The 12,716-nt window shown below is 37.9% G+C and overlaps 1 protein-coding gene across 5 annotated transcripts in view; it reads left to right on the top strand.

Annotated features, from left to right (window-relative positions):
- Positions 1–12,716, top strand: part of FANCC (FA complementation group C) — a 324,685-nt gene that overhangs the window by 214,757 nt on the left and 97,212 nt on the right. For all 5 annotated transcript variants that reach the window (XM_042243052.2, XM_060409072.1, XM_004004090.6 and 2 more), the window contains 2 exons: positions 9,448–9,561; positions 10,467–10,531. In XM_042243052.2, coding sequence (XP_042098986.1) covers positions 9,448–9,561; positions 10,467–10,531 — 179 coding nt within the window. The remainder of the gene's footprint in view (positions 1–9,447; positions 9,562–10,466; positions 10,532–12,716) is intronic.

A 12,716-nucleotide genomic window follows, 5' to 3' on the forward strand; every position in this document is an offset into this window, starting at 1 on the left:
TCACCGCTTCTCCTGTTCCTTCTGGGTGCTGTTAGTACTGTGGCATTTGTATAGGTTGCCACAGGCTGAGTAGCAACAAATTAGTGTATTTTTTAAAAGCAGTTGGATATTATGAAAATATTTAAGGTCCCAAATCAGTAGTCTTCTTTTTTTTTTTTTTTTTTTTTTTTGACCCATGCCATGCAGTGTGCATGATTCTGGTTCCCTGACCAGGAACTGAACCTGTGCTCCCTGCAGTAGAAGCACAGAGACTTAACCAGTGGACCACCAGGTTCCAGAGCAGTGCATTATTCAGTGAAATTATACTCACATCAGTGTGCCAGATTCCAGTCAGTGTTACCAAATTAAGTAAAATTCTTTGAAGTAAAAGTGCATGGCAATGTCATGTTTTGTTCCAGTAATCTGTGGGTATTTCATGGACTGAAACTTGGGAAATCGTGAAAAGGAAAATTGCTCATTTTATAGTGTAATGAGGTCACAAAGGAACCCTATAGTAATTTTATTTTTCACTGAATGTAAATGAGCAGTTCATTCTATTGAGTTTTAATTCACCTAGGGTTTATTGCACACCTAGTATGTGAAATGCCAAGGGCAAGTTAACAGTTGCTCTGAAGAATATAAAGATTAGTTAAGACAGTCCTTTTCACTGTCTTACTAATGAGTAGAATGAGGAAATATAACTACAGTGCAAGGCAGAACTTGGAAGGCATTGTGAGAAAAATACAAATAGGATACCGTGGAGATTTCAGGGGAATACTATCTCATACTATTGCAAACTGGAACAAGAATTTTGGGGAAAGATAGATTTTGAAAGATAGGTATAATTTGGGCAGCTAGAGATGGGTGAGGGTTGTTGGGTTTCTCAGGAGAAAGAAATGATATGGGGAAAAGGCTGGGTGAGTTTGATGACCAGCAGAGAGTCTGATGTTACCAAATCACAGGGATCAAAGAGAAAAATTGGGAGAAGCAAGTTTGACCAGATATTCTGAGGCCCCATAGGGGAGGCTGTGCTTAGGAGTCCAGTGAAGTATTAAAACAGTCAAAGTGACAGAAGCATTTCCCAAGTCTTTGCCCACGCACCATAGCCCCCTTTCCGTTGCTGTTTCTAATCCCTCTAGCCATTTTTCTCTGTCTATCTCAGCCAACATTATACACCGTCTCTTTCTTTCTTTCCTATACCTCCTTCCCCAGCTGTCAGAATCAGCTCAAAAGTCATCATCTCAGGGAGCACTCTGAAACCCTACAGTTGGAATTAATCATCACTTCCTCTGTTCTCACAGTGATTGTCTTACCGTCTCATTATAGCACTTACTGCATTCTGTCTTGTATTATGGATATTTCTATCTCTGTCTCCCTTCATCAGACTGTAGTGGGCTTCCTATCACAATAGACCCAGTAGAGTGGCTTGAATATATGTTTGTAGAATGAAAGAATGAATAAGGCATCCTTGTTTACAAAAGTTTTTATCTTTAATACGTATAAAGAGATAGGTGTAGTAAAGACCAAAGTGGTGGAAATTCTAAAAGACTTAAATGATCAGATGAAGAAATTGTTTGGAGAAGTATAAAATATGTACTCTGTCTCAGTTCAAGAATATTGACCACAGTTTGGCTCTGCTAACCCTTTGCCTGAGCAAAAACCACAGCCCTTCTTCCACACCCATACCCTGCGCCAAACCACAGCCTCACTGCTCCAACTTTCCTAACCCGCCTGTGAATGTGCTGCCTGTTACAAGATGGAGCAGATACAAAGAGGCTAGAACAAGAAAGAACACCTGAAAACAAGGGAAATGGATTTTCCCTCTGATTTATTTACTTTTCTCCTTGAAAGTTCACTTTCATGGTTATGAGTATTTTTAAATGGCTTTTCAAACATTAGCAGAGTCCTTCAAACTCCTACATGGATCAAAATTGGACTTAAAACGTTTTATGCACAATTGTGTTGGTTCCTATACTTTCCACCCATGACTGATTTTAGATCACTAGTCAGGATGATGTATTTGCACTTTTTCTATATTCCTTTCAAATTGGCATTTTTTTCCAAAAAAAATATTCAATCTACATGCACATGTTTTTGTTGATAATGATTTATATATTTAGAAGCCCAGTTCCTATCAGTAAAATAAGCAGTTGGAGTAGATTTCCAAGTTTTTTCAGCATTTTAAAATGAGTCAATTACTTGTGTGACTATAGGAATTAATTTTTGTCCAAGGGCCAGTGCCTATGGAATTCATATGGGTTTGGCTTTAGAATACTTACCACTAGGTGGCAGTAAAAAAAATTGTTCTTAGCAATGAGAAGTGCTTATCAAATTTTAATTTTACCTTAAAAGAGAAATATGGAGGTCCAAAGTTTCAGGTGTCTTTTTATAAGTTATGGAAACATAGCCAGGCCTCAGTATGTTGTTTCTGGTATTTATGCTTATTTCATCCAGGAATAAAACTCTGTGTCCCTTCATAGCAATTTGCATTAGGGAATTATGAGAAAAAAGAAAACCAGACATAAGTTAATGATAAAAAGTATGATATGGTAAGTGTAGAAACTTTGGAAATACAGGTAGTATACAGAAGAAATTTTAAATCACTCCCTGAAATAATGTTATGATAATAACTGTCATGTTTCTTCCTAGTATTTTTTTGAATATAAAATTGAATATACAGTTTTTACACCTTGCTTTACAGATTAATGTCATGGTGTCTTTTCTGTGTCATTAAATATCTTTTTTACGGTGTGATTCATGCTGTTGGATAAACCATGATGAATTTCAACTAGTACGGTGCTGTGGGGTACCTTGGTTGCTTCTAGTTTTTCACTGTCAAAAGTAATACTGCCATGAACCTGAATTTTTCCTTAGGATATATTCTTGGAAATCAAGGTACTGGGTAGAGGGATATGAATTTTAATGCTTTGGTTACATAGCATCAAATGGCTTCCCAGAAAATCTTTACAAATTTCTGCTCCCAACAGCAATGGAGTGCCCCTCTCACCATATCCTTGCCAACGCTGAGTATAGAGTTGTTTTTCTTATTATTTAAAACAACAAGAAAAGTAGGAGATAGTAGGGGAAACTAATCTTTATAGCAATTGATTTTAAAAAAATCAGTTTCTAACCATATCATTTTGGGAATTTAGGCCAGGACAGATCTGCCAATTAAGTTATTTTTGTGTTTCCAAGATCGTGTTACAGTCAGCTTATATAATGCAGTTGTTGTGATACTATCTAGGGAACTGTTTATGGCTGTTTTAAACACTGCTTGGTAATTATTTACAGTACCTGATTGCACCCTCTCAATCTATTGAATGTCCTGGATTTTTTTTTTTTTAACTTTCATTGGCTCAGTCTCCAGAGTAAACTCATGCAGTTTGGGGGAGCTAGCCTCCATGCATTCCATGTACTCCAACGCCCAGCATGTCAGTCCCTCTGGGCAGTTGGGATTAAAGAGGAAAGCCTTTACATAGTTTTCCTTAGGACCTGCAGTCTTAGCTGACCCTTAACTGTTGCTGCCTTGAAACTGGTTTTCTTCTATTGTATATGCACTATGCTACTTTCTATCCCACCTGGGTCTGTAGTAATTTATGCTTTAATTTTTAAGAGTCAACCATGTGAATTATGATGGTAGCCACCAGTTTCTTGTTCAGTCGCTCAGTCATGTCCAGTTCTTAGGGACGCCGAAGCACACCAGGCTTCTCTGTCCTTCACCATCTCCCAGACCATACTCAAACTCATGTGCATTGAGTCGGTGATGCTATCCAACCATCTCATCCTCTATCATTCCCTTCTCCTGCCTTCAGTCTTTCCCAGCATCACTGTCTTTTCAAATGAGTCTATTCTTCCCATCAGGTAGCCAAAGTATTGGACCTTCAGCATAAGTCCTTCCAATGAATACTTAGGACTGATTTCCTTTAGGATTGACTAGTTTGACTAGAAGACTCTTGAATCTCAAGAGTCTTCTCCAACACCACAGTTCAAAAGCATTAATTCTTTGGTGCTCAGCCTTCTTTATGGTCCAACTTTCACATGCATACATGAATACTGGAAAAACCATAGTTTTGACCATATGGACCTTTGTTGGCAAAGTGATGTCTCTGCTCTTTAATATGCTGTCTGGGTTGGTCACAGCTTTTCTTCCAAGGAGCAAGCGTCTTTTAATTTCATGGCTGCAATCACTGTCTGCAGTGATTTTGGAGCTCAAGAAAATAATAAGGTCAGTCACTGTTTGCATTGTTTCCCTGTCTATTTGCCATGAAGTGATAGGACAGGGTGCTGTGACCTTAGGCTTAATTGAAACTTTGCTTAATTGAGTTTTATTAAAAACTGAATTTATGGAATTTTAAGTGAGATGCCATACTTAGAGAACATAGCCCAGTGCTTCATTTATGGTAAGCACTCATAAAAACTTTGTTGTCATTGCTAGAAACCCTCAAGAAGCAACACTTGAGCAGGTAATTGGGCTAGAAGAGCTCCCAGGTCTCCCGCATTGCAGGCAGACACTTTGACCTCTGAGCCACCAGGGCAGACCCCGTCAGAGGGACTAGAACATACCAAAGCCTTAAGGGACCAAAGAGCCTTGAGGTCTCCAAACAAGCTAAGGGGGCAAAATCAGCCCCAGACAGGGGCTGCAAAACCAGTGTGGCAAGGTTTCATCTTTTAGGGAGAGGTTTGAGCTTCACCCTAAGAGTTATTGGGAGTCTTAAGCTGAATGGTGACTTCCCTGTTGACTCAGTCAGTTAAGAATCTACCTGCAAGGCTGGAGACTCAAGTTCGATTCCTGGGTCAGGAAGATCCCCTGCAAAGGAAGTGGCAACCCACTCCAGTATTCTTGCCTGGGAAATTGCATGGACAGAGGAGCCTCCAGGCTATAGTTCATGGTGTCGCAGAGAGTCGGACCCCACTAAGGGACTAAACTACTGCCAAGCTGAATGTTGTTTTTCAGTTCACTAAGTCATGTCTGACTCTTTTGCAACCCCATGAACTGTAACCCTCCAGGTTCCTCTGTCCATGGGATTTTCCAGGCAAGAATACTGGAGTATGTTGTCATTTCCTTCTCCAGGGGATCTTCCAGACCCAGGGATCGAATACACATCTCCTGCATCTCTCCTGCATTGGCAGGTGGATTCTTTACCACTGAGCCACCAGGGAATCCAGTCAGATTTGCATTGTTTAACTACTCCAGCTGCTTCAAGGAGAACCCATACAGGGACATTCCTTATAAGGTTTTACCTTAAAGTAGGTAACCAGTCTTGGGCATGTTTCTTTCAATGTGTCTCAGTATCCTCATTGGTAACAACGTTCAGTAATAGCACTTACCCCATAGGATGTGGGGATTAAATGAGTTGCTCTCTGTAAATTGTTAGTACAGCTCGCAGCATATAAATGCTTTAAATGTTTGCTAAATAGAATGCCAGTCTGGTAACAGAAAGTTAAGCACTTCCAGTGCTGTTTTCCCTCCATCTAGCATCAAACGAATCTTCTCTGTGAGAAACCCAGTCTGTTCCTGATTCTGAGCCTTTTGCAGCCTACTTTCCTAATAAGGAAACTGAGTTTTCTCTCTCCTCCTGCCTGGTCTGATGTGGGCACCTCCACCTGGGTGCAGCATATGGTTAGCCAAGTCTGGCTGGACTTTGCCTTCACCAGAACACCTACACTGCACTCCCCACAGGGAGTCAGGTCCCACCTGCTGAAGGCACCATGTGTGCCCCTTGCTGTGGTTAACTAAGAATCCACCAGTAAACACCTCCCCTGGAAGAATGGCACATTGACGGTAATTTGCCTCCCCTGGCGCTGCCAACCTAACCACAACTGCTTGATCTCACCCAGAATGCATTTAGTATTTGAAAATAACTGGGAGATGAATTCTCCTGGGGCTGTTGTCAGCTCCTGTTTGCTTGCTGTAGTTTTAAAGGATAGCTTTGAACTGAAAGGAAAAAAAGGCCAATAGTTGGCAAGTAGCTTCCATCCAGACTTTTCTTCCCTCTAGAAGGAACCTTTTCATTGTCTTATGCCTTATTAAAAAGTTCACTTTAACTCTGTAAATTTCCTGTTTTTCTCCCTCCCTAGTGGTTTCATTTTTTGTGTATCATATTATGCATGTGGCTGAGTCTTTTTTTTTAATCATTAATGTCTTCTACTAAGTAGTAGTATTTCAAAGTTACTTTGTTAGCTTGCTATGAACTCTTCTAATCTGAAAACAGTAGGTTGGCTTTCAGGTAGGAACAGCAGAGAGAGAAAGTTGCTCAGTCACGTCCGACTCTTTGCGACCCCATTACCTATACAGTCCATGGAATTCTCCAGGCCAGAATACTGGAGTGGGTAGTCTTTCCCTTCTCCGGGGATCTTCCCAACCCAGGGATCAACCCAGGTCTCCCACATTACAAGAGGGTTCTTTACCAGCTGAGCTCTTTCAGCAGGTTTCAACCTATATATACTTAGTAGTGTTGTCTGGAGTTCTTTTTTTCTTCTTCTGAACTTTTTATTTTGTATTGGGGTATAGCCAGTTAACAATGTTGTAATAGTTTCAGGTAAGCAGCAAAGGGACTCAGCCATACATATTCATGTATCCATTCTCCCCCAAATCCCCCTCCCATCTAGGCTGCCACGTAACATTGAGCAGAGCTCCCTGTGCTGGACGGTAGGTCCTTGTTGGTTATCCATTTTATCCATACACAGTAGTATGTACATGTTCATCCCAGACTCCCAAACTATCCCTTTCCCCCGACAGCTATAAATTCACTCTCTTAAGTCTGTGAGTCTGTTTCTATTTTGTAAGTAAGACCATTTGCAGCAACATGGATGGACCTAGTGAGTGTCATACTGAGTGAAGTAAGTCAGAGAAGGAGAAATATTGTTTGACATCCCTTATATGTAATCTAAAAAGAAATGATAGAAATGAACTTACTGCCTGGAGTTCTGTTTTGAGGAAACTGAGGCAAGTCAGAGCTCACAGGGAGAAAGTACCATGATCTACATAAAAGGGTGCCCACCAGACAAGGGGTGAGTTTTCCCGGGGGAGGAATTGTGATGGGGAAAAAAGATGGCACAGAGGTCTTCCTTGATGTTTCTAATGCTTTGTTAAGTTCCACGGTAGAGGAATTGTTGTATTGTTTTGTATCTTTTTGAATATGTAAAATGGTTTGTGATAGAATTGACGTGATGAGTTAGTGATATGTGCCCTTTGTGTTAACTGGCAAAGCAGAAAGAAGAAAAATATGTAAACCCATAATAGCGCCATCCCAGAGACTTAACATTTGGTGATATTTTCTTTCATTGTTTTTTTTTTGTTCCTATGTCTGGATTGTTTTTATAGTGATGAGCTCATTTCTATATATACGGTTTTGCATCTTCCTTTCTTCATTTAATATTATAACCACTTAAAATGCTGTCATATGTTCTTTGTAAGCATTTAATGGCTTACAATGAGCCACAGTATTGAGGGTATCACAGATTAATAATTCCCTCCTGTTAGACATTTTTTTTTGCTGTAAGAAATAACACTGTGGTAAACATCTTTGCACATAATCCGCATTGTCATATTTTGATTTATTTCCTTAAACGTGTGCCAGATACATTAAAAGTCCTGAATGCTTTTAAAACCTTTAATAGACATTCTCAAGTTGTTTTCTATAAAGTAACCAACCTATAAGGTGTCTAAATGTTACCACTTATAACATGTCTACATGTTACAAATGTCTAGGCAAACATAGCCCTGTCAGTCCAAGCTTAGGGGTGGGTTATGGGCTGTGTTATACTCGCTCACACTCTGTGGGTGCCTTTGTCTGATTCGCAGTAGCACTGATATGTGATTCCATTTGAATTTTTCCAATAGCTCACACAGAACACCTGTTTCAGAGAACCCAGATTAGCCTTAGGTATTCATGTCTGTAAAAACTTTAATTCATTTAGTGGAAAATAGTTTGTTGATGTATAAATTTGCCCTTTTTGATTATGAGGCTAAACATTTATCCATGTGTTTCTTGGGCATTAGTGTTTTATCTTAGGAATTATCTGTTCCTATGCTTTTTTAATGCTCTTAATATTTTTCATATGGTATTTTGTAAGGTCTGTCTAGCCAAAGCTATGGTTTTTCCAGTAGTCATGTATGGATGTGAGAGTTGGACTGTAAAGAAAGCTGAGCGCCGAAGAGTTGATGGTTTTGAACTGTGGTGTTGGAGAAGACTCTTGAGAGTCCCTTGGACTGCAAGGAAATCGAACCAGTCCATCCTAAAGGAGATCAGTCCTGGGTGTTCATTGGAAGGACTGGTGTAGAAGCTGAAACTCCAATACTTTGGCCACCTGATGCGAAGAGCTGACTCATTTGAAAAAACCCTGATGCTGGGAAAGATTGAGGGCAGGAGGAGAAGGGGACGACAGAGGATGAGATGGTTGGATGGTATCACTAACTCAATGGACATGGGTTTGGGTGGACTCTGGGAGTTGGTGATGGACAGGGAGGCCTGGCATGCTGTGGTTCGTGGCTTCGCAGTCAGACATGACTGAGCGACTGAACTGAACTGAACTGAACTGAACACTGAATTTGATTCTGTATTAGTGTGTATAGTTGCTTCAGTCATGTCCAACTCTGTAGCCTGCTAGGCTCCTCTGTCCATGGGATTCTCCAGGCAATAATACTGTAGTGGGTTGACACGCTCTCCTCCAGGGAATCTTCCTCACCCAGGGATCGAACCCATGTCTCTCACATCTCCTGCATTGGCGGGTGGGTTCTTTACCACTAGTGCAACCTGGGAAGTCCAAATTTGATTACATATGCAGTATTATTTGTTGTTAATATTCTTAGTTTGTGCCTATTCACTGGGAAACACAAAGTGTGTTTTTTTTGAGGGGGAGCTGTTTTGTTGTAATTTAGAGCAATTGTTGATTTGCTTCCTTGACTTTGAGTTTATAAAGTTCTTCCCCATTCAGACATGTGAAAAGTACTTCTGTTTTCTTCTTGCTTATTATTTTATTTCAGTTTTACATTGATCTCTTTGATTTATAGTAAATTCAAGTATATTTTGATAAGTAACATAAGGTTAGAATATAATTTTTTCAAGTAGTTTTCCTAGTACCATTTATTGCATAATCTTTCCTTTCCCTAGTGATTTGTGATGTGTTCCTTGTCAGGTATTAAGTAATCATCTCTACTCTGATAAGAATGTTTTACTGAGTTTAAAACCAGTAAAGATGACATTTTTAGTGTAGTTAAAGCCTTGTTCATGAGTTATACATAGTTCATTATTAATGTTTTTTTAATTTACTTAATGAAATAATTTTATCACTAACTTATTTCCTCTTTATATCTGAATCAAAGTGAACTGGGTATTTGGAAAAATTATGATTATTCATTTCATTGAGACCACTCCATTTACAAATGACCCAGCTTCTTGGCATTATACATAATAGGCACTTATTTCACTTTTAAGACCTTTTTCTCTTTCTGTTTATGTTTTTTAGAGGTTGTTATCTCATATAGTTTCCACATCCAGATTTGATATAAAAGAAGTTGGTCTTTTTAATCAAGTTCTTGGGTATGCACCCACAGACTACTATCCTGGTTTACTTAAAAATGTGAGTATTTTTAATTTATTAGTATTGAAATTTTCATTGCTTAATGTACCATCTGCAAAAAAGGTAAATGGAAATATTTCACTCCTCCAGGAGAGATGTTTAACTTTTCTATGTTTATCTCTTCTTACCTTGGGTGGACTTATGGCCATGTAAGGAAAAAATGTGAGATGAGAGATTATGAGAAGAAGAAGGAAACCAGGAGAGGTTATTCTAAATCAACCAACCTCTCTGTCCCTTAACACATCTCATTTATTCTCTCAAAGATTTCTAGGAGAAGAGACTTCCTTAACCAATATAAACACAGTCTTTTACTGTTGGACAAATTTCATATTTAAAAATAACCTGATGGGAATTTTATGTTAAGGCAAAATATTCAATAAATAACAACCTTCTATATATTTACATCTTAGTATTAAAGCTGTGATTTCTTCTGCCTTAAATTTTAGCCAAATTCAAGGAACAATTTATGGTCTTAGCACAGCTCTTTTAAAAAATGTTTCAGATTTTAATGTTTGAATACTGTTCTAGTCTTTTGGAAGCTGTATACATGAACAGCATTTTTAAAAATTAATAAGTTAAGAAAGAAAAAAGTAAACTAACTCTAACATGGTTTTATTTTTAATAGATTTGGTTTTAATTTGGGGGAAATTAATGACTTGTCTAGCCTTCATTTGCTTAAATATTTAGGAATACAGAGTAACAGACATTAAACATAAAATCCAGATTATTAGTAAATGTGATTTGACACTGCTTTCTTTTTGTTTTGAAAAAGTAAGGCAAGGAGAGGATTGGTGGGGGAAGAGAGTGGGGAATCTCAACGGAAATATCACTCACACCAAGAAAAATAGAACTGATGTAATCCTGTTTGCAGCGTGAGTTAACCTGCAACTGATTTTGTTTTACAGATGGTTTTATCATTAGTGTCTGAACTCCGAGAGAATCATCTTAATGGATTTAACAGTCAAAGACGGTAGGTGTTAAACTAAACATCCCCCTTCTCAAGTTTCAAAATGTATCAGTTTGTTATGAAAGAAAAGTTTTATAATTCTTAGGAAATGCATGTTCATAATTATGGTTATATTCTATGTAGAGAGATTATTTTCAGGGGGATACATGGCAAATTGGCAATTGTTATAGATTTTCTTTTTTTAATCACTATTCTCTCAACTCTCAGGTCATTAAGTAGATCAAACAGTGTCTCTTGGGTACCAGCTGAGTAAAACTGATACCCACGTATGCAGTGTGCAACAGAAAGGAAAGAATGCGTGGCTCAGTGTGAGGCTGTATCATTCACACACACAGTTACACAATCAAAATCATTTACACGGCAGCAGATATTTGGTGTGCACAAATAACCTATTTTAAGAAACACAATATACCAAAATCTAGAGTAACCAAATCAAATAGATTCAGACAAATTAAAATGCAATTAATCACATTACAAAACATTTCTTCACTAAATAAAAGAATTCAAAGTTGTTTTTATTGGTGAGCATTTTTATTTTTAACAAATCATTAGGAGAATCTGGGACCAAAGAAATTTGTGATTTTTTTTTTTTAATAAAGCTGTTGCCAATTAAAGCTCTGTCCGAAATGGTGTTTGCCCTCAGTCTTTAGGAACCATTTGTATTTAACCCCTTAAAGTAAAATATAAAACTCTTAGATGAAAACACTGGAGAAAATCTTCATGACATTAGATTTGGCAGGGATTTTTTTTAATACGACACCAAAATCATAAGAAACAAAGCAGAAGTAGATAAACTGGATTTCATTACAATTAGTACAATACCTGGTAAGTGAGATATATCATTCAGTTGGGAATAATATATCTAATAAAGGGTTAATATCCTGACTATAAAAAAAACTCCTAAAAACAACAACAAAGCTCAATTCAAAAATGGGTAAGAGACTTTATTAGGGACTTTATTAGAGACTTTATTAGTTGTACAAAGATGTACAACTGTCCAATAAGCATATAAAATGATGCTTAAAATTACTAATTATTATGGAAATTCAAATTAAAGTCACAGTGGGATACTACAACACGCCTAAGTAGAATGGCTATAATTTTAAAAATAACAAACAGAATGGAAAATGACCTTTTGGCAAGGAGGTGGAGAAAGTAGAACCCTCACACAGTGCTGATGAGAATGTAAGTGGTAAAGCTCTAGTAGAAAACAGTATGGCAGTTCCTCAGAGAGTTCAGCATCGACTTTCCATAAGGCCTAGCAATTACTGTAACTGCTTTGGTGAGTAGTATGGTGGTTTACTACAAAGTTAAACATACCCTTACCATTGAACCCAACAGTTTCACTCAAGTATTAAGTAATGACAAACAAAAATGTAGGTATTCACAAATATTTCTATATAAATATTCATAGCTGCTTTATTTGCAGTAGTTCAGAAACAGAAACAATCCAGAGGACCATCTTCAAATGAACACAAAAATAAATAAAAAATTATGTTACCATTGTTTAAAAAAATAAAAAGACAAGTCATACATTCTGAGGAAGTATTTTCAAATCATACGTCTGATAAAGCGCTCATACCCAGAATATACAAAGAAGTCAGTAATAGGAAGACAGATAACTCAGTTAAAAAACTGGTAAAAGATGGGAATGTATATCACTGAAAATATATATACATATACAAATGGCTAATAAGCACACAGATGCTTGTATGTGAATGTTCATACTGGCATTATTCATAATAGACCAAAACAGAAGCAACCCAAATATCTATCAACTAATGGATGGATAAAATATGCTTTGTCCGTACAATAGAATGCTATTCCTTAGTGAAAAAGGAACAGTCTTCTGATTCATGCTACAGTATGTGTTAACATCAAAAACATGCTTGGACTTCCCAGGTGGTGCAGTGGATAAGAATCCGCCTGCCAATGCAGAGGACACGGGTTCTATCCCTGGTCCAGGAAGGTTCCACATGCTTTGGAGCAACTAAGCCTGTGTGCCACAGCTGCTGAAATCTGCGTGCTCTGGGGCCCACAATGAAGAATAGCCCACACTATCCGCAACTAGAGAAAGCCCACATGCACCAATGAAAACCCAGTGCAGCCGTAAATAAATAAATTATTAAAAACAAAACAAAACATTGTGCTTAATCCAATCATGAAAGGCTACATACTGTGTGGTTCC

The sequence above is a fragment of the Ovis aries genome, chromosome 2, assembly GCF_016772045.2.
Source record: "Ovis aries strain OAR_USU_Benz2616 breed Rambouillet chromosome 2, ARS-UI_Ramb_v3.0, whole genome shotgun sequence".
Lineage (NCBI taxonomy): Eukaryota > Metazoa > Chordata > Mammalia > Artiodactyla > Bovidae > Ovis > Ovis aries.